We start from the raw sequence: 27,459 nt of genomic DNA, 5'->3' as shown, positions 1-27,459 counted from the left end.
GTCAAAATGAAACTGTGTTTCAATCTGTAACAACGAATTTTTATCAAATTTAGCATTAAAAGTCAAAAAGTGCTCATCCGATCCAAAATTCATCGAATGAGTCTTTGCTGGAGCTGAGACTTGGGTTTGTAAGTACAACATGCAAACCAGACACCGGATGAGTGAATGATTTACTACAATAAGCCGGGACCAACAAAACACACAATTTTCAGTCAAGAAAAGAACTGCAAGCTTTCAGGAACTTTTGAACAATAGCTAACCAGGAAAAATTCAAAACTTTTATTGAAGCAAGAAATAACTGGTTACCGACTACGAGGGAGGGAAGAAGGAAATCCTAGCATAACACGTGGATGAACATCTGGGGCCAAATCAACTGGCTCAAACCCCTTCCGGATCCAAGGGAGCATCTCGATGCTTGGGACGACACGAAGTGCCTCATTTTTCTAAACCTCATAAAAGGACACTATAACACTACGGATCCCTTTCCTTCTCCTCAGCTCAGGCTATCCCCTTTTTGCAGATCTCCAGGAGGTTCTCGACAAACACAAAAAGTTCTCTGCGCCAGGAACTTCCCAAGTCCAGTGGCTGAACCAATCAGCACGAGAAGTTCTTCTGGATGCGTTAAATGATATATGGCTATCCTAGAATGCACCAGGCGACTGGCGTGATTTCAAACTAGTCACGATCCGCAGAAGGGTAAATCTCAAAATTATCTCAACAACTTTAGGCCGATCTCCTTCCTCAACATTTACTAAAAGTTATCAAATGCCATGGTCAAATCCAGGGTTGTCCTAGCTCTGGAGGATCTCTGCCTGCTCCCAGAAAAGTTTCGCCTTTTGCTTCCAGGAAACACAGGCACACCTCCTCGTGTCTCAGTAGCTTGCTACTTCACATCGGTATTGAAAAGGGCCACGCAAAACATGTCCTTGGCCTATCTCTGGATATCAACAAAGCCTACGAGAGGATGGACCTATCGTTCCTCATGGAAATTATGGCTGGCATGCATCTTCCCCCCGACATCATCCTATGGATATGGAACATCATTCGCAGGGCCCTCATGTCCTGATAAGCAACGTCAATTCCCAAGGGTGTCTCCTTAGGCCAGTTATCTTCAACGCTTATACAACCTTTCTTCGCAAGAAATGCTCCAGCAAAATGGACATTTTCCAATATGCCGATGACTTCCTAATTATAGCCTCAGGGGATTCCCGAGAGGATGCAGAAAACATTATTCGACTACAGACAGATCTCTTCATAAATCAGTGTAACTTCCTAAAACTCCCCGTCAACCTATAGAAGTCATGCACGATTGCTTTTGATCGTTCTCGGCTCGATGCTTTCAGGCTCAACATCAACAATGTCTTTCTTGAGCAGAGCACCTTCCTAGGAATAAACATCTCTGTCTTTCCCGCAGTTAAGGCGCACATTAAATACATCGCGGATAAGGCCATGAAGACGATCAGGGTCATAAATGTTGCCACCGGGACCAGCTGAGGACTTCGCCCTTGAGAAACGCTCAAGCTATTTAGAGGGATTGTTAGACCAATCATGGACTATGCCTCGCCTTCAGTTTCCACTCCCAAATAACTTCAGAAGAAAATCGACCCTCCCACGGCGGCTTCCTTGAGGCGTTGTCTTGGACTCATTAGGCTTTCCCCAATACATGTCATCTTCGCGCTAGCAGGCGAACCTTCTCCTTCCTAGAGGAGATATTTATTGTGTGTGTGTATATGTTTGAGATGGGGGAGAGGCAAACCCTCTGAGCACCCCGACCTTAGTGGTCCATTGTACTTGCAGTATATCCTGACACGCATTCTACTGATTCGTCCCAGTTTTCTCTTGGTTTCAAGATAACATCATATCTTCTACCAAACAGATGTATGGGAATCAGAGAGCATTGTGAAAACTAGAGTCAGTTCCCGCAATGACTCTTCCAATGCTCTGTGACCCCCATGGCCACTGTTTTCCCACAGATCTAGTCGAATTAGTTAATATGGAGCTCTCATTGCAGTGCTCTGAATAAATAAATCCAATGGCTGCAAATTGAGTAATGCATTCAGAGTTGCGCCGGATGTCGTACTCATTTCATTTAGTGGGCGCGACCTTCTCTCGAATGTGGCGCTCAACCAGTCTCTATAGACATTCCAGCGAAAATGATGTTAAGCTGATTTGCCTGAAGTTCTTTGTATTTGAATAGTTATCTTTCCCGGGCTTTGGTATGAAGACTACCTTCACCTTCTGCCAAGAGGAAGAGACGTAGCCCGGAGCAAGACATGCCCGAAAAATATTTCTTAAAAATTGCTCTAAGTGCTCTATACCCTCCTTTAGTATCGTTGGGTAGATGCCGTCGATACCAGGTGCTTTGAAGTGTCCCAATGATAGTATAGCAGCTCTCGCCTTTTCATTGGTAACAACCGCTCTCTCAGTGTCCCAATTCCCCTTGCAATAACTTCGTGTTGAAGGGTTTACAGAAACCGCCAACTCAATTCTTCCCCCTTCTGAGACCTGTTCTCCCGGGTTGTGTACTTCCAAGAGAGTCTGCCTCTGGAGTTCGGAAAAGTATCATCCGGTTTTCTAAGAGAGTCCAACTTGGCCAACTCATCCTCATTAAGGACTCTGCACAACCTGAAAGTCTCCCTTTCACTTTCCAGTTCCTCACAGTATGTTCTAAAAGAGTCTGGTTTCGAACGTTTTACGACCAAATGTTATGATGCCTGAAAAGACTGACGATCTGCGTAGCGTTCGCGAAAAGATAATTTTTGATGGGAGTCCATTGCTCATCAGTATCCACAGGCGGGTTACTCAGTATATCTGCCGTCCGATCAGCAAGATAGGCTGGCAACCCATTGTCGAGCGACAGTTGGATCGATATTGAACTTGAGGGGTCGCAGCTCTCCGATCCTGCGAGAAGTCGAGGACGCAACACGCAAGCGAACGTAAGCGACCATAAGATGGTCATCCTTTTCTAGGCCTCGTGTTAATCCAGGAGACAACTTCTAAATCTACTGCTCATCGCAAACTATTCTTGCAGTCAGACTGCCAGCCGTCAGAAACAATCGTGACACCGGAATCACGACTGCTACCACTTGGCTTCCTAGAGTATAATAGCACATTAGAGTATGGCAAGAGGAAGAGAAGTACTCTCCAAAGTCCCAGCATCTTACTTCGTTTTAGCCCAGAATGTCCAGCGTATATATTGGGAATTTCCGCTAGAGCTGGAGAAAGGAAGCATTCTGAGGACCCCGGGAGCGTCGGCATATTCCACAAACCAATTCTAGCCCATTTTCGATAGTCAAAGGTCGTGCCTGTGAGGTCGGACCCTATTCGAGACAGAAAAGTTTCAAAATGTGTAAGCTGCTAGTCTATAAGTTTCTATGCCTTTTGGAGCATGGAAGACTTTGAGTGTATTTTTATCTCCCAACTTTCAAGGCTGTTGATCAGGGGTGTCGAAAAAAAATATCAAAACGGATTAACGGCTACTCATTTACTATTAGTTTTAAATAGTCACACATACATTCCTGCAATTATACGTACAACAATACTTCTCTCTGTATATCGACCGTATAGATAGAAATGTAAACATCCATTTTCAAGAAAACACCTAGTAAGACCGTACTGCAGGAGGAATTGGTTCAACGTCCTTATAAATAGGACAATCAATAACTGGCCTATATTTGAATGTCACAGTTCCTTTTTTATCAATCCAAGCCAATGTATGCTTACGCCAATGGAACTCTATTTCGCGTTTCTGCTGTGTTAAGACCGGTTTGCTGTAATCCTAAAAAGGCAGGAATTATTATTGGCACTTCCAAAAAAATATAAAGTTTCACACATATTCGTCGAGCCTTTCCTTAAAGTCTTCGCGGGCATGAGCACCTCTTGACTCTTTCCGATTCTCTGCACCCGAAATAGTCACCATTGCTAAGTCTAGCAGATTTTGAAGTTCCATAGCTTCAACTAGTTCGGTATTCCAAATTAAGTTCCTAAGATAGTGAAAGGTAAAGAGAAATTGAATTATTCACAGCCATATGTTGAAGAAATTGGTAGTCCCTGTAGCCTAGTCTACTATCGCAGCATCAATTGTATTATCTCAATGAAAATTGTGTTGGGTAAAAATAACAATAAGTGAGGCTGCACTTCATACTCCACAAAAAAGAGGCATATACTCAAATTCGTCATGAGGAGAGGAGAAAACTTTCGGGTGATACTGACATTCAAAGTTTTGCATTTGCACTGAAGCGACAATTTTGTTATATTATAAGTTTGTTAGTAGTAGTGCGATTTCTACCAAAGTTGGTGCTGGCTGCCAAAACTAAGACACACTTCAGAAAATACTAATCGAAACCTTTAATTTGATACCCTACATGACTGTATTCCGTGAAAAAATGTTACCCCCCCCCTTAAATTCAACGTAAAATGATATAGCTCACTGAATGCGTAAGCGTTCACAGTTTCCCCTTTTCCCCAAAATTTGGTGCCAATTGCTGTAACCTTTCTCGAGAAAAATGAGTGTGACAGATTTTAATAAGGTTTTGTTTCACACAAAACCCTAAAAAACGCAACACCAAATTTTGATAAACTCACCTGTCTGTTAGTTTCAAAGACGCAAATTTCTGGTAACATTCAATCACTTTGCAGATACCCTCTTGAAGGAGCTTTTCAATTCGAAAGACTCCTGCATATGTTTGCATAGTTTTTTGCATTTCCAACTGAAGGTCTGCTGGGGGTATATCACCCTTAGCGGAGCGTATCCAATCCAAATTTGCGATTGACTTCTCCCCAGCATCCTATATAAAAAAAATTGCTTACTAAATCGAATCAAACTTATTAGGGCATTTTTTATTAATACCTCACTTAAACACAAAAAATCTGCTCCAGGCTTATCATTCTTCATTATATCTCTTGCGCATGCTTCACCAAAGATGATAACTTCAAGCAAAGAATTAGCTCCGAGTCGGTTAGCACCGTGAACCGATGCTGCAGAACATTCACCGCACGCATATAATCCAGGAACAAAACAATCATTACAATTGCTGTCAACAGAGAGAACCTGTCCCTTGTAATTAGTGGGTATACCTCCCATAGTATAGTGACAGGTAGGAATAATCGGGATATTTTCACTCGTTACGTCTATTCCAGCAAATATTTTTGCAGACTCGCTTATTCCAGGAAGCCGTTCATGTAACACTTTGGGATCCAGGTGATGTAATTGCAAGTGCATGTGGTCTTTATCCTTCCCAACTCCTCGTCCTTCTTGTATTTCAAGGGTAATGGCGCGTGATACTACATCACGTGAGGCTAAATCTTTGGCATTTGGGGCATATCGCTCCATAAAACGCTCCCCTTCAGAATTGACCAGATAGCCACCTTCTCCACGTGCACCTTCAGTCATCAGGATACCGACTGGATAAAGGCCCGTTGGATGGAATTGGACGAACTCGCAATCTTGCAATGGAAGTCCCTGGCGTAATATCATGCTGCAGCCATCTCCAGTACACATGTGGGCCGCTGTGCATGAAAAGTATATTCTTCCAAATCCACCAGTAGCAATTATCGTGTTTTTGGCCATGAATCTAGAACAAAGAAAGATTGGTTGAAGTTGACTGTTACGCACGAAGAAAACTCCGAATACACCAGGAATCTTCAGTTTCAAATAACCTCTTTACATTGGTGGTCAGACTAGGCAAGTAAGAGTTCCTTCCTGGGGTATTCAAAAAAAAGAGGGACTCCCCTTTAAAATAAAAACCAAATGCGTTAGAAGGGAAGAAGGAATGATTAGCACTTGCTTTCAGTCAGGTGACAGTGGTCTCCAATCATAGCATAACATCCCTTTGCTAAAGCCGACTGCGAAGACCTCCGATAGTGAGACGAAAATAGATTACCAGTTGCCAGGCGGGAAACCATTGTTGTGAACATGGATGTGCACCCTCACCGAAACCGCAGACGTTGAGGGCTTGAAAATAACGTAAACAGGGACGCCAGTTGATGAAACCGAAACTTGAAAAACAGAAACCTGTCGAAGTTCTTCTCAAAAGCCAGTACCCGAGTACCATCCATACGCTGGCCAGAGGTGAAGTCAAATACATATTAAAACATTGTCACTGCAACAACAAATGAGCACGCTAGCAGAAGGTGTAAAATCCCTATGGTAATAGAAAACAAGTAAACTCATCAAAATCGAACCGATATCAGCCTCTCAAGAGTGTACGCTCCTCGAAGCCTACAGGTAACGCTAATAGATGGTAGTTCTACTAGTGGTGGAGTGGTCTATAATGCTATACGAGTACAGCCTTGATAGTAAAACGGACCAAGGGAACCGGTACCACTTTTGGCTCGTCAGCAGTTCTCCTGAGATTATCTTAATTAACGAGATTCCTAGAAGATCTGTTACTTGGGGTTATCTTTCGAAAGTTTACACTGACAAAAGTAAGACCGCCCGTTAATCGAGAGCGTATGAAAGCCGTACAAAACGCGGATTATAAACTACGGTTTAGGAGTAGAAACGCCAATCCAAAACGCCCACGAAATGTTACCATAACCCTGCGTTTGGCAAAATATAGCAAGTAGGTTTCCAAGAGTAACAGTATAACAAATTCCACAACCAAAGCAGAGCTCGACTGGTAGAGATTCAGAGTCTATATTATCGCCAAAGACGACCTACATACTTTTCTCTGACCTCACCTAACTTTCAGCAATTTGACCGTAGTCAATGGCTAGGAATATAGAATTAAGATATTTCCTCCGTTTAGATGGTTCTTGCTCGGACTACAGGTAAATACTTTTAATATGCACCTCATGGCAGAGGACTGATCTCCCGGTACCCCAATCGGTAACATTCTCATCATAGACGAGCAAAAGTCAAATGCTGAAACTATAGAGAAGGCAATGGAAGTCGCCTTAAAAGTGTTATAGCCAATAAAATGCAGCAAAAAGTTACTACCGCCATGATGGACTGAAGATCTATCTAGCCTTAGGAAGATGGTCAGAGAGACGATTGGTGCTTTCGTCCAGGGTAAGAGCAACTCATCACACGTTTCTTCACTTTTGTCCCGAAACAAGCGTGATAGAACTGCCTGGTATGCTTTCTTATACAAATCCATAAAACAAGATGTGGATATGAATTAAGCCGAGAGAGGCTAATCTAAATTAAGGGAGTCTAAAGTCCGCCATCCATTTATTGGTAGACCGGAAAAGGTGCATTGACATCTGCGCTCTGCAAGAAACCCGATGGTCTGGTTCCAAAAGCAGCGACATTGAACGCGAACGCGGTAAAAATGGCTACAAACTTCTCTATTTTGGTAACCCACACACTCAATATGGTGTTGGCATTGCCATCTCAGAGGGTTTCCGTGATGCCATTAAAGAAGTCGAACGATTTGATGATCGGCTGATGAAGCTCACCATTATATCAGCTAATCGCACTATTCACTTCTTCACCGCGTATGCACCACAGACAGGTCGACCTGATGGCGAGAAAGATGCCTTCTGGCAACTTCTCGATGAAAAGACTTGTTACGTGCCTGCTGACGATTACAGAATCATTGCCGGCGACCTTAATGGTCATGTGGGTGAAAAGGCAGACGGTAACAGGTGCCATGGGGGAAAGGGGTTCGGAGCGCGCAATGAAGGTGGCGAGCGTATAATCGATTTTGCGGACACCCATGACCTTGTACTTATGAATACATGGTTCATCAAACGATTGTCTCATCTTCCCACATTTTATAGTGGGAACAATAAAACGCAAATCGACTATATTCTCATAAGACGCCAACATTTGACCACTGTCACTGATTGCAAAGTCGTTCCCTATGAGACCATCGCACCTCAACATCGGCCGTTGATTGCTGTCCTGCGAATTAAGCCACCGATAAAACGGCGTGAGGAACGCACTGGCCCGCCGCGCATTAAATGGTGGCGATTTGGTGAGAAGAAAGAAGAAACGGTCTCACTCATACAATTGCCAACCATTACGAATGTGGAAGAATCATGGAACCAAATGAAAGACACGATCCACAAAGCGGCCTCTGCAACCCTCGGGGTCACCAAGCCGGGTAAGCGGTACATCAACCGAGATACTTGGCTTTGGAATGATGATGTTGAAATGAAGGTCCGTGAAAAGAAACGCCTCTACCACAAATTTCTCGACGATAAAACGCCTGCTAATTGGCAAATTTATAAGAATGCCAACCGGGAAGCAAAGAAAGCGGTCGCTGTCACCCGAGCGAACCATTTCAAAAATCTTTACGATAAACTGGATACTTGGGATGGCGAGAGAGACCTGTATGGACTTGCTAAAAGCCGTGATAAACGCACACAAGATATCGAACACTTCTGTTGTGTTAATGGCAAGAACGGTACTTTGCTTACCAACTGTCGAGCCGCAACGGATAGATGGCGAGAATACTTCGAGCAGATTTCAATTGAAGAATTTGCTCATCCTCCACTTCCACAATCATTGCCGACATTTGGAGCAGTTACACCAGTCAGCGCAACTGAAGTCGAGGAGGCAATAAAACAAATGAAATCGGGGAAAGCAACAAGACCTGACGACATCGCATCTGAGCTCTGGAAAGCGAAGAGCTGGGACCCAACACTGTGGCTCAGTGAATTTTTTAACCGGGTTATTCAGGAAGGAAGAACACCATCTGACTGGCAAGAAAGTATCACTGTTCCAATATGGAAAAAGAAAGGTAACCCAGCAGAATGTTCAAATTACCGTCCGATCCGGTTACTTTCCCATACCATGGAGATTTTTGAACGCATTCTTGACAACCGTATTCGCGAAATCGTTGAAATAACCGTCAATCAAGCCGGATTTGTCAAGAACTGCGGAACTACTGACGCAATACACGCTGCGCGGTTACACCGTGAGAAGCATCGCCCTCTTTACATTGCCTTTCTGGATCTAGAGAAAGCGATTGACCGTGTACCACACGAACTCATCTGGTATGCTTTACGACAACACTTCGTGCCAGAAGAACTCGTGCGCTGGGTTCAATTGCTCTACCACGATCCGAAAAGTAAAGTTCGAAGTATGGCGGGTATATCAAAACCGCTTCGTGTCTCTGTTGGAGTTCATCAAGGAAGTGCCCTCTCACCACTCCTCTTTGTCCTTGTTATGGACACCGTCACACGGGATATCCAACGTTCAACGCCCTACACACTGCTTTATGCAGATGATGTTTTCCTAGCATCTGATAGCAAAAAATGATCTCGAGCAACTTATTCAAAAATGGAATGATCGCCTCATGCAACACGGTCTCAGATTGAATTTAAACAAAACTGAATTTTTGACGACCGATCCCCATGAAACAGGCACAATCACTGTCAGCGGCAGTGATCTGCCCAGAACTGAGCGATTTAAATACCTCGAGTCAACGCTATCAGCCAATGGAGAGCTGCGTTATGAAATTGCTTCACGCATTAACGCAACCTGGATGAAGTGGCGTTCCACAACTGGTGTCCTTTGTGATCGACGTATCAACGAACGTCTCAAATCTAAAATTTACCGCAATGTCGTCCGTCCAGTCGCTCTCTATGGTTCTGAGTGTTGGCCGACCATAAAAGACAATGAACGGCGTCTCGCGGTAATGGAGACGAAGATGCTACGTTGCGTCACACGTTTAGATCACATCCGAAATGAAGATATCCCCGATCGTTATGGGGTTGCACCGATCGTGGAAAAGTTGCGAAAGAGGCGTCTTCGATGGTATGGTCACGCAATTCGTGCAAACGAGAATTCACTTGCAAAGATTGGTCTGAACATCGAAGTCGATGGTAAACGACCAAAAGGCAGACCTAAGCAACGGTGGCTTGATACGCTGGATGGGGATTTGAAAGCCTCGAGATTGCACCCAGATCAGGCATTCGATAGAGGCAAATGGCGAAGCCGATCACGACGAGCCGACCCCGCTTGTGAACGGGACAAAGGCTGAAGAAAAAGAAGAAGAGAGGAAACTCATCGGAAGCTGCCTAACCTTTGCCTTGGGAGCAGCTCCCTGCCAACAGCTCCGGCTCAGGATTCACTCAATTCTTAAACATAATTTGCATGCAGAGACATCCTAAATAACTACTGAAAGCATGATGTCTCGGTTGGCAAAGACGACTGCGGGCTAGAAACTCCTTTGAGATGTAAAACGTAGGTTCAGTTGTCTCGAAAAAACAAGCAGCTTAGTAAGAAACAGCTTTTTGCAATATAAATCCTCTGGCCTAGACATGATAAAACAACCCGTGTTGTTGAAGTAACAAGATACGGTTGTCCTATGACTGTAGATTCGGACATTCCATACCGCCAGACAGGCAGACGTCGAAATGAATCTGCGGAGAATTTCAAGCCAAACAGGTTTAGATTCTTTGTGTGGATGACCCTAGAATGCATGATAATGCGATTAAGGAAAGATCGCTTCTTTCCAACTTTCAACATGCCGCCTCACGGAAAATCTACGGCAACTACGCAACTAGGAAGTAGTCAGTATGATTGTATGAACTTTATACCACAAGCAATATTCCTTATGTGCCCTTAGAGCGCTGGGCTGTCGTAGCGGTTTAAATCTCACTGGTGGGAGAGGGAATTATTATCGGGCCAGGATGTACAAGGAGAAAGGATATTTCAAAGCCCGTGTCGACCAGAAAGTAATGTCTGCTTAAGGGGTCGGAGGTCGTAAGGCGACGTGGTACTGCACTTCGGGTAGCCGTCGCCGAGGCACCCAGCGAGCCTAGTTTTATGTTGCGTTAAACATGCATCCGGTGGTACATTTAGTCGCCAAAGCTCCGTTTTTATAATGGTACATGCAAATCATCGAGGCCGATAAGGGTTCCGCCGTGCAACTATCCGAGCGCCCATTTCGGCCGTGATTGCGATCGAGATGATCTAATAGATTGGGGGATAGCCTTTTTGCCATGTGCCGACGAGAGCTGAACTAACTTAAAACGTAAGAAAATGAAGTACAGGTCCGCACGTGCCTGGGTTCAGCTCTACTGATGTGTCCTGAGACCCACTTGCGCTCCTCTATGCTAGCCAAGCTCAAAAGTGCGGGGTGAGTCCTCTTGACAGTTCAGTTCCTTATATGTCATTCACAAGATTCCCGCGAGTCCTTCAATCCGGAATCTGGCACCGCACCGCATCCTGCCAAAGGTACTCTTGCCACAGTCCCGCACCACAGTCGCCATTTTTCACTTCAACCCCTGTGGTTAATCTTGGTCAACCCAGCCTATTATTCAGCCATCTCCCATTTAAATGGTTCTTCAATCACATCCTGCTCCAATGCAAACTACAAAATAGTTTGGTTCATTTTTATACAAAATCATACCTGTGAATCAACCCATCTTCCAAACATAAAGCTATTGCTCCACGACAACCTTCTTGGTCAAAAAGCAAGTCCATCACAAAATATTCAAGGAAGTAGTCGACATCATAAAGTAAGCTTCTCCCATACAGACCATGTAAGATGGCATGCCCAGTTCTAAAATGAAAAGACTCAGTTTCTGATGTCCAAATTGGAAACCAGTTCTGAAAGCTTACCTGTCAGCCGCTGCGCAAGTCCTCACTGCCTTTCCACCTTTCCCATATTCTAACGATTGGCCACCAAATGATCGCTGATAAATCTTTCCTTCTTTAGTTCGTGAAAAAGGCACCCCTATATTCTCCAGCTCTAATATCGTCCGTGGAGCCTCATGTGTCATGTAGCTAATAGCATCCTGATCGCCCAACCAATCAGACCCTTTGACAGTGTCATACATGTGGTACTTCCAGTCATCTTGCCCCATATTCCCTAATGCTGCATTCACACCCCCTTGCGCTGCAACCGTATGCGATCTGGTAGGAAACATCTTTGTAATTACAGCGACTTTATATCCGTTCATGCCGAGTTCATAGCAAGCCCGTAAGCCTGCACCACCCGCTCCAATAACTATCGCGTCGTAGGAATGATCCACTACTTTGTAAGTTTTCGGGAACGTTGTTGATGCAGTTTCATGTTTGGCATCACAGTTTAACTCATGCGCCCCGCGGATTGAATTTGCAAAGATAGATTGGAGACGTTTCTGAAGATGCGAAACCGAAGGAATTTATTTCAAAATAATGATTCTAGAAAACTGCTGCTCTTACCACAGGAAATACTCTTCTTCCGAAGCTAAACGCTTTCATTTTCAGTATCTGAATGCTATACAGCTTTGTGAAACGTAAAAGTGAAATTAAAAAGTCAAATGTTCCTGTTTAGGACACTGCGATTAAAAGGATTTTCAGAAATCAAGAAGGCAGTCAAAGCAAATTTACTAATTCAAGTGGCCCTACGGTCTTGTCTTCGCCTTGACGCTTCAAGTATTGGACACGCACCAAAAAGAACGAGGATGTTACCAAACCTGACGAGAGAAGGGTAGAAAAGGGGCCTTTGATATTACTTCTCGGCTATGGAGACGAAATGAGGAACCACCAAGTGATGACAACTGCGAATCTATCGTTGAGAAGTTGCTAGAAAAACCCCTTCATGAGATAATTAAAAAACTTGCTCGGCCGATCGGCTTCAATAGCAGAGCAGAGGCGATCTCATTAGACGCTGCCTCGCGGCTCCACCATGCGGAGCAGCATCTCCGAAAGCAGGCCGTAAGGGTGAGTTCCCTCTTCCTTCCCTTGAGCCTGTACAAGCATTTAGAAATGATCTGATTATTGTATTTATTAACAAGTTGCGGCCACAGTAATATTCTGCAAAGAATCTGCAAGTGGTGCCTCCGAAACCGACCGGGAGTAAAAATTAGAAAGGCTGGAACTACCCTCATTAAGAACGACGCCGTATGCTATGGCAAGCATCATGTAGTTCTAATATCACCAGACCATATGATTTCCAGATTCAACTTTGAGAAAATATTCCCAGATAGGAGCATATTTCTCAGACGACCATAGGAAGAATAGACTTACCCCAGCCCAGGAATTAACGACTATATACCATTGGGGTTATCAGCGCTAAACTGTAATACAGTACCAAATCCCTTGGCAATGGAGCTGTCACCAAATGCTGCATTAATTCGGTCAATTGAAGGAAAGGTTCCTGATGTGGATTTCAAGGCACTGGGACTGGAATCTTCCCTGAAGATGGGGCTTTGCTACTAAAGAGATTGACCAATTTGTTGTCCGTCCCCGAATCCCTACTGCTGCTTGGCAACAGCAGTCCACCATTAGCTGTCAGAAAGAATAAAGCCAAAATGGAGGAATGGAAAATTTAGGCTCCTGTTGGCACAAGTCGTTTTCACTTAATAGGGGGCACATAAGATCTCCAGTAAGGTTCTAATGGGACGCTGTTCTTTAAATTATTGCCTAGAAAAGATCGTGGTTGTAGCATTCGCTAGCTGCAGTGAGTGTGAACATGAGGAGGGATCGATCCTATACTTCATATGCAGCTGCCCACTTTGCTCAGCTTCGAAAAATCGTGTCAATGAAGAATCTACAAACTACAAACTAATCTACAAACTACAAGCTTCCTTGCGAAGACCAACTTCGCGAAATCCCACGAGCAATATAAACGGAAGACCATTTGAATTCACTTACAAGAACATAGTGCAACGGGCGTACTATATTAATTAATACATAAAACACTCTCGATAACTAATAAGATCAGCACTGAACTTTATATTAGGAGAAGATGGAGCAGGCCAGATTGTCAGGAATTTCCAAATATTGCGAATGAGGGTACCTAATGAAGGTTTTCGTAGGCAAACATGGATATCTATCACCGGCTTTACCAAACAGAAAAATTTCAACAGATTTGTTTTTCGCTTGATTGCGACCAAACTGTCCACACTGCCCCACCAGCCTGGAGGACCATTACTTCCGCCTGGAATACACTGATGAATGCTGGAAAACCGTATGACTTGGATCCGCATCAACTCCACATACCATATTTGATCCATCAGTGAAAAATATGGTCTCAAAACCTTGCACTTTTCCTTAGTTAGAACGTCCCAAGCAAAATTCCTGACGAAGCTCGGACTGCGTGTGACATATTCCGTTTGGCATGCCCAGAAAAAACGTTATAATTCTGCCAAAATTGTCTACTTTCTTAAGTTTACTAAATAATAAGTTCGACAATAGGTAGGTGTCCTCGAACCTACTCAGTTCGACTCGGCATTAACTACACTTCAAGCTTCGCACTCCTCCTCATGCTCTCTGCACAATCATGACCATGATGGACGTGATGCTTATAACTTTTACGCACTTGCCGACAGGTCCGAATCCAGTAACTTTTACAGACTAAACGACAGATACAGACCTGACTACATGTATGGATAGAAAAGCTTGACTATGAGGATTTGTTTGGAGGATGTCAGAAGCGATAGCTTGATTCCATCAAAGCGAATCGTGCCCTGAAGTCTTCGGCAATCCCTTTTTGCGTTAAAGCCTTGATCCACTTAACCCCTGAGTGTATTTCAGGCTGCTGTGCGCATACCCACACGCTCTTTTTAGAAGTATACGGATTACCGATGGCCTGTCAGAGTGGACTCCTTTTCGTGGGGGTATTCGCCAATAGATTAAGGACCCTCTCGATGACTGGCATATCCTTGAACTGCTAGCTAAGTTGAAGAATTGCTACGTTGTGAGCGGAGACTCGAGACACAGAGGCATTTTCCCTTTTTTTTTACCAGTACGGTTCGTGAGATACGCAGCTTAGCGCAGCAAAGCGACGCGACGACCTAGAGAAACGTCTCTCAAGCAGGCACTCTGTCCAATTGCACAATTATCTTACTGAATTTGGAGAGGTGGTGAGCATGTAGTCCCATTTCTGGGACTCAGCCAAAATGATCAACATTTTAATTCTGATCTGATCTGTTGTCCCGAGTCTTTTGGTACGGCTGCGTGCTTCCAATCACACCCAAGCTTCTATGTCCAAAATGCAACGTTCCAGGATCCAGTCTCTTTGTAATCAGAGCATTTCTGTATCGAATGCACGTGACTGCGGGGATGTTGCAAAAGCGTCTTCCACAGACGCAAGTTATCGTACTGATGCGGTTAGATATTTCAGTTATAATAAACACAGATTTCACCTTTCCACCAACAGTTTCAAGGAAACTGATGCTTTGGTTCTGGGTGGACGTAAGACTGAAATAATACCAAGCGATCAGAGAACAAATTTTAGAAGTGGGTGAGATACCCCAATACTACTACACTACTTCGCTTACGTCAGCATTGGCGGCGAATATTCCCCAACTGTCGTCTCTTACTTCCCCGTTCTCACAAGCCCGCCCAGCTGAGATTTCTGACCTTACCTGGATAGGTCGGATGTAGACATAAGTGTAATCGACAAAATAAACCCCTCCCCCTCCCCCCCATCCTCTTTGGTAATCTAAATTGGGTCTGCCAAACCCTAACTCAGAAAGAAGGATGGCGTATACGAGGATACTTAGCAACTTCCAGGAATAACAAAACGCTGGATATCGATTGTTGGACTTATGACGATGATGAATCTGTCGAAAACTATTCATTTGAAGCCCCGGGTTCGAGGATAAAGAAAAAGTTGAAACTTAATGATTGTAAGTAAACATTGAAGCAGCATTTCTTAATAACTATAAAATTTCAACCAGAACACATAAGGAAGAATTGGAAAGTTTATAAAGGGGGCAAGCCCCCTTTTGCCCTAGCAGCCACCTCTTAACAAGTTATAGCTCTCCAAAATAGTAATTTTTAACAAATGACTGACGGTTTCCTCCAACGCAGAGGTAACTCATCAGATGCTGTCTCACCTCTGCCCTGGGTGAAGTGTGACCAAAAGCGACTACAGGTGAAAATTGCTCCTTTATGTTTAATCGCAAACACGAGTTGAAGGAGTTCAAAGTATGCACCCAGTTGATGTGGATCACAAATGTGGAAGGAGGTTTTTTCCCAATTAGTCCAGTCCGACATCAACTAGATGAAGATTTAAACTAGATGAAGATTTAAGACTCCCTAAATCCTTAAACAAAAAAATACAGTGTTTTAATATCATCGTGCTAGGAAGTACAAAAGAAGAAGAAAGTGTAAAGTTGCTCCTTTCTAGGCCCGCTAAAAATTTGAAGGGGTCGCCCCATCAAAAAAAGTTACAACGCCCAAAAGCCGTCTCTCTTCATGTCATTAATAAGCTTCTTGGTAGGGCAATTATCGGTGCGATTTGCAAAGAATGTTGAAGAGATGGACCAGCCCCCCCCCCCCCTTCTAACTCTCTCATCCACGCGTCGGCACTATAACTTTTCTAAGAAGATGACGGGGGAGTTGAAGAGGGAGGATCTGCTAATTCTCCCCTTTCTATCCCCTTTGACAGTGGGGTTCAAATTAAAACCTACCGTTTTAATCTCAAAGTCCCATTTTGAGCCGCCTTAACTTTTTTAGAGGAAAGGATTGCCACGATTCTTCGACAGGGCTTCAAACGAGCTACCTTCCATCTTCTCCTACGAACCTTTCCCCTTCCCTACCCTTCAGAGGTTAGAGCTGAAACTTCAAGGCTCACCATAATGATATCAAAAAACCATCCATCGATGTGCATGGGAGAGGGGTGACCACCACGAGCTTTCATTGAGATTGAAGAGACCTCCTCTCCCTCTCCATAAATTCTCCCCCACTTCCGGCGATGGGCCGACCGTTTCCATTGCCCAACCCAAATCGGATGCTCTATAAATGATTCATCATATTCTCCTTTTCACAGATAACAACGAAACCAATAAAACCAATGCACTAGGAAAGCAGGAATTTATTCTAAAAATAAATAAGCTATCAAAACACATTATGCATGTTTATTATATCAAATATTCACATGTAACCCCATATTTAAAATTGTATCTTTGTCAAATTATTCACATTTCAATAAGGTTCCACCTATTCTAAATATAATTCCATATTTATCATAATACATATATGATAGATGTGTTAGAGATCATTTAATAAAAGACCATTAACACTCAGGTTTGCCTGGAAACGTCCATTCGTTTCCAGAGCTGAAAGCCATTGCCAAATTTTCAGCAATGGCGAAAGCAGCAACAGCGACTCTGTAAAAATAGCGAAAAGAAAGGTTAATCATACGCAGGGAGAGCTTATCAATATTAACTAATACTTACGGCTGTTGCAGCTTTACTTCCTCGTAGCAGCCATCATCATCATTTCCCTTCATATTATGAGGCGAGTAGCGATTATATAGTCCCCAGATGGACTTCATTAGCTTGCTGTTGTATTTCACTGGTGTATATTCCAGCACTAGTAAATAAGAAGAAAAAGCATTACAAAAAGTAATTGTATAAAATCAATAATTGAAAAATCTGTTGACAAAATTGAGCAAGCGAATTCAATCTTAATCCAACAAGAAATAGGGCAGATTCACAAGATCTAGTTAATTATTAAGTGCAGCACAACAAGGGACTTCGTCACTACTGCCTACCGCGAATTTATCATCGCAAACTCCTTATGGAAGAAAAATAGTGTGTGGCGCAGCAGGGTTAACAGCGTTCGAAATTTATTTCGAATGTTGTTAATTCGACTGTCAGATGCCACCACTGGTGTTCTCCGTGGCGGCGTAGGCTTGGAAATGAAATGTGAAAAATAATTGAAGTTTAAAAAGTTGAATTGACAATAAATTTTTAGTCAAGCTAAACGAATTATTGAAAAGTTGTAAAATCTTAACTTGTCTCGCTAATTACTTCTTAACTTTATATCAACAAATTTATTTAAACTTATTTCTAAGTTTATTTTAAAATGTCAAGGCTCCGAATCGAAAGCAGTTGCTAGCGATATTCATATAAATATCTGAATAATCTAGAACAATCAGGTCCTATTAAGACCAAAAGTGTATACGACTACCAAGCCATCGTTAACTCAAGCGTTGACACCAGGTTAACGATGAGCGAGAGCCCGGCCTCCCGACAAACGAGAAGCTGCTTCTTGCAAATGAAATGCATAACCACCAAGCCGGGGAAGTCTTTATTTTTGAGCACCGCGAAAATTTACTTAACGAATTTTCGCCAAAGAAAATATCCTTTGATTTGCTGGACTTAACTAACAGTCATATTAAACGAAAAAGAAATACCGTCGCCATATTCCTGAAGCACCAATGACTGACATTTCGACAGACCTCAACCCTAGGCCGCAAGGAGGAAGTTACTCAAGAGTTGTGGTCAACCGATTTTCGCGGCATCCCCACATCTGCGGAATAACTGCGCCTACTGGCTGGATTTCAATCTGGTGGACTACCGCGTATTGTCTATTTGAGAGGCCAAGGCCTATGCAAAACGTCATAGAAATTTAGGATCGCTGGAGCTAACCAACAGTAGCACGGTGAGTTTCAAAGTCAACTTAACTTTTGAGCCCAACATGGCCCCCAAGGGAAGCCACTTCAAATCCGAACGTATAAATAACACATTACCCAATACATATATTATTATTATTCACTTGTTTTGGTAACTTTCCATAATGAAAAATATTTACGTACATTATCATGCCACACGCGCATCCCTGCATAACAAAAATAACAACCTTCAGTCTCAGAAGCATGACATTCAATGACAGAGAAAGTATTTTCTCTGCTACATTAGCTTTGTTTTGACTTTCCATCTACTGATAATAAATTACTTATCAAAAATACTAAGAAATATAGTACATAATAAATCAAAACTATTCGTAGTTCGCCTGCTATTTTCAATACCCGAAACTTCCATGTTTTTCGTGGGGCGGAATATTGAAAGATGCCAGCTTTTCAAAGGAATTCGTCTCATAAGATCTTTCGGCAAATTGATACCATCATCGAACCACAACTGAAATTTGCATTTAGTATTTACAGCAACTGTACTTTATCTAATTTTGATGCTATTGCAACTAGCCACCAAACGATCAAAGAATGTCCCTATTTAAGTCCTTTTTGCACAGCATCATTGTTTCAGAAAATAAGGGTACTTCGGGGTGTTGAATATCACTCACTTGATAAATTTACAAAATTAAATAGACACATAATGGTGTCTAGTTGTAGATAGAAAACACTTGAGGCCTTCGCCAATTCCACCGCAAGTCATCAGAATGATCCTATCTGAAATGACCAAACTATCATGTCAAGCTACTTAGACTTTTCGAAAGATACATTTTGTGATCCATAGCGTCGTGTTAAGGTAGGTCAAACTGAGGCATACATACTTAAACCACTAGAAACACTGGATAGTTTTTGAATAAGACATACCAGATATTGTGCCTAAACAAACTTTTAATGGTTTGTATTCTCATCTGTCCGTCAGTAGTTTAATACCTACGTTTCTGTGACATTCGATTATTGGTACTCGGAAAAACAGACAGTTTTGCCATAGAATCTAGGCTTGATATCTCTGAAATGTGTTGACAAAATACTTGTAAATGAAGATCCCATTATCATTTTAAGCATTAGTGTATTAACTAATAGTTTTACCTAGAAGTTGCAGATTTAAGGTTTGCCTGGTATTGGCATATTCCTAATACTGTGAGCTACCAGCAGAAAGTTGCAAATGTTGATGAGGGGAGATAATACAGGTTACCATGGGCTGTCAAGTAGCTCTCTTGATCAGGCAAAGAAACTTGCTATTAAGGTTGGACTATCGTGGCTAACGTCCAAACGGAATGGGCGTTACTGTTGTTGAAAGATATGACTGGAGATCTTATCTTCTTACTGAAGAAGTCCAACATGAACGAAGGTGATGGCATTAAAGATGCAATCAAGAAGGATGGCTCACACGTGTTTGTTCAGAAACGAACAAGCAAAATTCTAGATGATATCAATATTTCAATAAACTTCAAAAAGATCTCATGGAAAACACCAGAAAGGTGTACTCAGACAGTGTTAATAGACCACCAGCGTAGATAACGCATAGGATGTTGGTCCGCGGAAAAGCCTATATTGGATGGGTCGTTAGTCATCTGGGAAAAATTGACTTCATTTAATATTTCAATCTACGGAGACGCCACAAACACATGAACAAAAGGCAATGTTTCACCCGATTAGCACAGAAAGTGTTTCGACAAACTATATATTACTAAAAAATGCCACAGAGAACCTAAATGCGGGTCTAAAATGTGGGTCTAAAGAACAGCCATATTACTGATGATTGATGGTTTTGTCTAGGCAGATGCAACTCATCGGACGTTGCGATACCGACCGAAAATGGCTATAGGTTTTGGTCGGTTATTTTTATATATTCGCAGTGTTTTTTACACTGAATGTAATTCGCACCTACATCACCATGATGAATATATTACGAAGTAGGTATCACCGTCTATAACCACTTCCAGGCACCTTGCTTGCAGACCCGAAGTGAAACGGCGTGTGATAAACTGCTTTGACTGAACAAAACCATTAGCCGTTCTTTTAAGAAAATAAAAAAGTCGAAGAAAGTTTCTCCCCATTGGTCGGGTCTGCCATCAAGTGGATCCGGACTCAAAACTCTTCAAACCAAAAATTAAGTCAATTCTAGTCAACCTTGACCATTGCAAAGTTAACCTCCATCTACTCTTACAAACTATTTAACTAATCGCAGCTGGGTATTACTATATCAAAAGAACCATACAAAACCCTTGACGATAATCTGTAGGTCACCAACTCAGCTGATCTGACTTGGGTCATAGCTTACTTTGGTAGCTAACTCGTCTACACCAAGGGCGATTTTCAGCCAACCACTTTCAAACTAAGTAGAGAGGTGCAAAACAAGCAGCAGGCTTCAGAAGGAACAATACAAAAGTACATCAAGCTGGTCTACAAAACCTGTGTATCAGAAAATCTATGCATACATATGAAAATCTACAATGCATCGAAGATGCGTGAGGCTCGCCGATGACAAGAATTTATACCTTCGCCAACAGAAAGCCATCTGCTGATGGAATCATGAACTGGCTAACTTCCAAGTGGCTTGTGGCGGTAGATATAATTGACCAGAAACTATAAGGCCACGACAGAACTTACAAATCCCTCAATTTACATTATGAGTGAAGCAAGAAGGCTTACTTTAATGTATTCTATTTATAGATGAGCATACATAGTAACTAACCAGCTATGACGAAACCACTGAGGGACCGTCAACGTCTGCCGGTTATGTCTCCTAATCCCGTGCTGAAGATAATCCAATAATTATTTGCTTTGCTTAACAGGGATGACAGCTGCCTCGAGAAAGTCTGGCGCAAAATAGAGGGAACAACAAAACGCCTGGAAGTGGTTATAGATGGTGATCATCATCATGATCATCATCAACGGCGCAACAGCCGGTATCGGTCTAGGCCTGCCTTAATAAGGAACTCCAAAGTTGCCTTGCGTGCTAGCCTACGCCATTCACCGCCACCTATATAACCAGACGGTCGTGGTATCGCTCCTAGATTTCGTCGTTATATAGGCTGTGGAATCGTCCATCCTCAAGTAGTGGGCCATCAATTCTTCGGAGGATTCTTCTCTCGAACGCGGCCAATAATTGGTTTTCCAATTTGCAACCAACAAAAATGGATAACGGAGAGTTACAAAAAGCGGCAAAAGGGCTGAAACAAGATTCCCCACACCGATATCCTTCGGAAGATGAAAGTAGATCCGGATGTGGCGGACTCGGGCGGTAGTGTGAACCGTACCAAGCGAACAGGATCTATTATTAGAATTAAGTAGTTAATTCGTTGCACCTGGAGGAAAGATTACAAAATCCCTCCAATCGTTGTAGATGGTTTATTTGGATGGAGGGTTGAGGAGGTGGTGCTTAAGGGATGGGATGGGTTTGGGAAAGCGAAAGGAAGCGAATTAGGAACACCCGGAGCCGCTTTGTTTTGGTGGAGGTAAATAATGAGAATGGGAATAGCGACCGGTATAGAGGACTTCTCTAACTTCTCTGTCGAACCGTCGGATATCACCGTTATAAGAAAGAAGGATCTCGATCCGTCGACACTCGGAAACTAGGGGACTGGGATGTGATTGACACCTTTCTAGGAATTTCAACAAGTATCTGGCCATGACGGCATCAATGCGCGGCATATGCAAGGAATCATAGAGGATTTGGTTTGATATGAACTTCGTACCATCGTCCTTTTTAAATATGCCGGTACAAGCGTAGCCTCTCCATATGTCTAGGTAAGATATCAACCCAGAAGGCGAATCCGAAAGTGATCTAATTAACTGTTTATAGCCCCAAATTTTAACCTTGTGTGGAGTGGGTTTATTAAATCGAAGGATAGGGTATAAAGATTTGAAAGCGCCGTTTACCCGGCTTAGTATCATGTTAACGTGAGGGATAAGTTGGAGGTGATGGTGATGCCTAGATAGACGACTTGTTTAACAGTAGGAATGGGAATCGAATTGATATGAAGAGACAGGTTTTTGGCGCAGAAGACATTTTTGCATATTTTTGAGGATTGAGGGCTAATTTGGCAAAGTATCGGTAAAGCTCGTCCAAATATTAATTCAAACGAGCCTGCCCGCAGACTATGTCCTTCGTAGATGTGTAAATTATAAGGCCATCGGCATATTGTAGTATCTTGATAGGAATGTGGTAAGGAGCGGGCTTGGAAATGAGGATTGAGTTCAATATTGGACAGGCGGTTATGGAGGTGGTTGGTATACAGGGTAATGATCCTATCAAGGATAGAAGAATCGAAATCGTAGATCTCGTTCTTCAGAAAGCAATACTGCGGAAAATATGTACTTCTATCGGGAAATTGAATATGAAGGATAATGGCATCATGGTCACTGATGCCAATCACGGCTTCCAGAAATGGAAACGTATTTGGGCTCGGATTTATGCTGATGTTGTTGCTAATCAGGAAGTCGTCAAGGTATGAGTGTCAGTTCCTTGCGTTGTAAGTTGGGAGCAGGGGTGCAGCAGGATTTGATGTCAGCCAGCGGTGAAACTGACGGCCATTGTTGTTTACATAGGAGTCAGACCAGGAAGTATGTCTGAAGTTTAAGTCGCCTCCGAAGACTAGGGGCCACGATTTTCCAGTTTAGCTGGGTGGGTTCTCATAGAAGGATATGATGGTGGAGAGATCGTTTAGTTCAAAGAGCTGGTTGGGGCAATGTAGGGATAGGATGTATACGAACCTGCACGTAGTTTCTATTGAGGTGATAGTTACCTCGAGGTAAGGCAATGGATACCCTGCTGTGGCTCCTGGAAGACAAAAAGTCTTGGCGCAAGCATTTGCGAACGATCTAGCCGTAATAATTACCGACAAGTTTACGGACATAGTATGTGGCCACTTGAATGCAACTCTGCATGAAATCTACAGTTGGTGCCTCCGCAATGGACTCACGGTGAACGGTAGGTAGACTGGACTAATTATGTTCACTATGAACGTCAGGTGGGTCAGTTATACGCTACCCATCTTAGCAAGGGCGGAAATCCAGTGGGCACAAACAGTCAAGTATTCAGCAGTACATTCCGACTCCAAGTTAAGGTGGAACGGAAGCACCTTATCCAAGAATAATCTCAGAAATCCTGCAGATGGCCCTGGTGCTGTAAGAATGCGATAGGTAAGGCTTCAGAGCTTTAACAAAACGGATACACTAGATGCATACATTCATACTAAAGCCCATTTCTATGTTTGCATTGTTAACAGCAGGAACTTGCTAACGCATTCACAGGTGAAATGGAAAACAGCCAATGACGCGTATAGACTCAATACTATTAGAGCGTGGAAAGGCGACCAGTCATCATGCGGCTATCTGGAAATTCCTTGTCAAACATCCAGTAGCTCTTATTCCGGCCGATCATATGGTTTCCAGATTCGTCTTTGAAAAGACATACACTGTCTTAATCACCAAAAGAGAATGGTCGATAAATGAGCATGAGTCTCTTCAGATTACAGGCTTAATAATCTTCACCGACGGGTCAGTCATGAGGGCGGATCGGGCGCAGGGGCGTTCTCGGGGAATTAGATTATAGAACTAGCCCGACCCCTCGGAAAAATGATGACCATATTCCAGGGGGAGATATATGTCATTTCATTGGCGGCACAAGAATGTCTGCGACAAAAATGGAGGGGTGGCACCATTCGAATCTGTTCTGACAGTCGGGCGGCATTATCAGCACTAAATAGCAACGACATATCAAGCCTGTTGGTGTGGAGTTAAACTACCATGTGGAACAGATTGGGGTGATGGTTTTAACTATATGCAACCAATGTGAGGAAGAGACGGCCCTGCACTTTTTATGTAGCTGCCCGGCCTCCTCAGACCTCAGACCAAGGCACCTTGGTAAGCTTGAAGAAGAGCTGAGGAATCTGTATACTCTTTGCCTCTGGAAAATGTTCTCAGATTCGCTAAAGCCTGTGAAAGTGGCAGGCGGGAAGCCATTGAATAGGAAATTTACGGGGATCATACAATGGGCCTAACAATGGCCTGAGTGCTCGGAGCTGCCCCAGTAAATTAAACTAAATTAACTATCTCGAGGGATTTAAGGGCGTTCTGGGGCAGAAAGAGTTGCGTGGCTTGGAATTTTTCGGAGACGAGTATTGCAGTGGGATTGATTGGAAAGAATGGTCGGTCCAGAAAAGGTTAAACTCATGAAATGAGGGCTTATGATGGTAGTGCCACTTGGTTTCACACAGGAGAACTATTTGGAGAGTTCAGCGATGAACAGTTGGTCTACGTGTCTATGAGCTCGGCTGGTTACAGAATTGATGTTCAACTCAATGATTCTAACATCCTTGCTTAAATGCCAGAAGGTTGATCATTGTTCTGAACTTCATTATTAACTACTGTGATACCCGGCCGAGTGAAAGATGTCGTTGAGATAACACGAGGTTGTCATATTTGACGCAGCCATATTGGAGATGGCAGTTCGGTGCAGCATGGCCGACTGGCTGACAGTTTTTGCACTGCAGAGTCTGTTTGTTCATGGTCCACTCAAAGCGAATCAAAGAGCGGTTTACGGCCTTAATTGGAGTGAGATCATCGATCTCGAAGGTTGCGTCAAAAGTAACTAGCCATAGGCTAATTCCATTGTCCTTTACCTTCGCTTTGTGACGAAGGGTTTAACGGAAAGCACGCTGGACATGCCTTGGGCCTTCAGGTTCGATGCGGAATAAGTGTGGCTGTAGGCCACGAATAGCAAGGGATGTGGTTTTCTCCGCGGAATATAGCTGAAAAACTTCGCCTGGTTCATAACGAGAAGGTTTTTGGTGGCTGCGTAGTCCTCCTTGTTCTTGAGGAGGATTTGATGATTAGAACTCCCTGATTTCTTAACCAAGAAGTCTTTAGTGACGAAATTTGTAATGGAGCTTTGCGTGGCGCTAAAATCCTCTGGCGGTTCAACAGCAACGATTGGAGGAATTTCGGTTCCCACCTGCTTCCTCTGAAACGCTTGCTGTGGTTGTTGTTGCGGCTTAAATGACACTGAAAGATTTAGATGGAGCAATAGCATTGAACATTTCTTTCTGTGGCGCTGTTGTGGAGGAGATGGTCGGTTTGGAGATAGGTCCACCGTATGTCGACTTTATTGTTGCCTCTATTCGTCGCAGGCTATGGATTAAGCCTTCTAAGGACTTGCTGTTATCAAGAGCTTCCTCAAGCTTTCTAAGAAGAACCGGGTTTTACTTTTTTGGGAAGCTAATCTCCTCATTTACAGGGTTGTCATGACCTGCCACAGGATCAATGTTTTTAGGCGTGACTGATTTCGTCGCTGAAGCAACTTCGTATTCCGACTCCATTTCTCAGGAGCCAGATTACCGTTGTTTTTTCACCTTTTCTTCGGCATCACCACTTGGGACGTGCCCTCCATTACCTGCGGTGAAAACACAATGCCCCGATTGTCACGTTGGGTGAAAGAGAAGGGGTGATTTTAGTGAAGAGGAAATACATATATCCGAACTCATAAGGCTCGGTAAGGGCTGTAGCCCCATTAGAGCAGCGGCAACAGCAAATATGTGAACTTCATTTAAAATTATCTCTGATTCAGAAAAGACCGATTCCTACTAAAAATATTAGAACATCCTTATCTTGCTTTCAAAAGTATAGTGGCTGGTATTTACTATAGTTAAAGGATTGGAACATGAACAATGAGCATGACTTCACTTCCGTCTCATTAAAAAAACCTCCCTAATGGAACGCTTATGGCCAAAAGAAATCGGTACTATTATACATATCTGTTCAAAATTTAAAGCCCTTAATTCATGCTTTCTATATAAAAAGCAAATCAACAACGTTTATAATAGTATTCATTCATATTCGTGATTTCTTGACAAAGTGATAAACACATGTGGAATCAGTGAAAAACCACACAAAGCCCTAGATCGATATTTATAAACATATATGCACTTATGTACAATTTGCCCTCAAATCGAAGATTGCCGAATGCCAAACAAACAAAGTAAGGAGTTGATAATAACAGTTGATAAATGCGCTGATAATTGCGTTAATAGTTCAGAATAGCATTTTTGAGAAATATTAAATATTTCTACCTAATTTTAGTAATTAAATCATTTTCGAAGGCAATTTTTGTAAATTATACAAACAAAAATATTTATAAATTCCCAAAATATATCTTATCTTTTCCTAAACATTTGTCAGCAATAAGTATACTTACATTTTTTATTATCAATTTTCGGCTCCGGTTTATCCGTAATTTTGATGGTTGAAACAGTTAGATCCTTTTCCTTTTGCGCACGCACCTTATAGGTCGCAAATGCCCCTTGCGGGATAGCAGGCATCTTTTCACACTCTTTGGAGTCAAGATAAACATTTTAATATTATTGAAGAAAGCTGAAAAAAGCAGCATATTCACCTTCACAAATCGCAAATGAGACTTCAGAAGCCCACGCAGAATCAAGGTACTCGGGTTCCGTAAGGAAGCGGAACTGATCCGGTAAATTATTGAAGTGTGGTTCCCCTTTTCCGCTCAGGACGACCATTAAAGTCTTTTTACAAATGGTAAAACGTAAAAATATAAAAAGTTCACTTATATGCGATGAGGTTTTAAGGAGCCAACACAAACACTATGTTTTGAAAAGTTGTTTAAAAAAGTTTAAAGTGTCAATAGATAGATTGCACGTATCTCGCTCTCAAGAGTCTGTTAGGTTGTCACCAAAGATTCAAAGGATTATACCACAAAAAAATCACAAAACTATAGTTTTCAGCACTGAAACTTAATTCACTGCAGGAAATATTTCGCAAAAATTCAAGAATTGCTGCCACGATCACTGTTCGGAACGTATTGAGAAATATGACTGTGGCCTGATAATTTTGTTAAGACAAGAAGGAGGTTATCATGTAGTTTTGAACCTTATCTGACTAAGGCTACATGTATGTATTATCAATTTGAATAAATTTCGAAAATTATACACTGCTGGTCACGTATGAAGAGAACACTGAATATTCTTCAAAAAATGAAAAAATTCAATTTTGAGGTTTCAGTGATGGATATTTTTCAAAATTGTCAAAATTAACTTCCAAAATTTTGAAAAAAAAACTAAGTTACTTCGAGTGTTCTAAATACATGAATGGTGTCAAATATTCTTTGGAAGCTTCCATTTCCATC

General features: G+C 42.6%; 2 protein-coding genes across 2 annotated transcripts; both read right to left on the bottom strand.

Moving 5' to 3' along the window:
* Nucleotides 1-3,539: 3,539 nt before the first annotated feature.
* LOC119654484 (succinate dehydrogenase [ubiquinone] flavoprotein subunit, mitochondrial-like) lies at nucleotides 3,540-12,227 on the bottom strand. The gene is made up of 7 exons (XM_038059904.1): nucleotides 12,107-12,227; nucleotides 11,522-12,042; nucleotides 11,310-11,462; nucleotides 4,850-5,573; nucleotides 4,585-4,787; nucleotides 3,833-3,983; nucleotides 3,540-3,778 (listed from the first exon to the last, which is right to left on the bottom strand). The coding sequence occupies exons 1-7, from the start codon at nucleotides 12,143-12,145 to the stop codon at nucleotides 3,602-3,604; spliced, it is 1,968 nt and encodes a 655-aa protein (XP_037915832.1). The 5' UTR covers nucleotides 12,146-12,227; the 3' UTR covers nucleotides 3,540-3,601.
* Nucleotides 12,228-16,730: 4,503 nt separating this feature from the next.
* Nucleotides 16,731-27,173, bottom strand: LOC119655969. The gene is made up of 4 exons (XM_038062202.1): nucleotides 26,707-27,173; nucleotides 26,509-26,643; nucleotides 17,074-17,209; nucleotides 16,731-17,004 (listed from the first exon to the last, which is right to left on the bottom strand). Exons 1-4 carry the CDS (start codon nucleotides 26,831-26,833, stop codon nucleotides 16,911-16,913), a joined length of 492 nt encoding a protein of 163 aa, XP_037918130.1. The 5' UTR covers nucleotides 26,834-27,173; the 3' UTR covers nucleotides 16,731-16,910.
* Nucleotides 27,174-27,459: the final 286 nt, after the last annotated feature.

The sequence above is a fragment of the Hermetia illucens genome, chromosome 4, assembly GCF_905115235.1.
Source record: "Hermetia illucens chromosome 4, iHerIll2.2.curated.20191125, whole genome shotgun sequence".
Taxonomy (NCBI): Eukaryota; Metazoa; Arthropoda; class Insecta; order Diptera; family Stratiomyidae; genus Hermetia; species Hermetia illucens.
The sequence above is the reverse complement of the archived record's forward strand: the minus strand, read 5'-3'. Positions and strand labels throughout refer to the sequence as shown.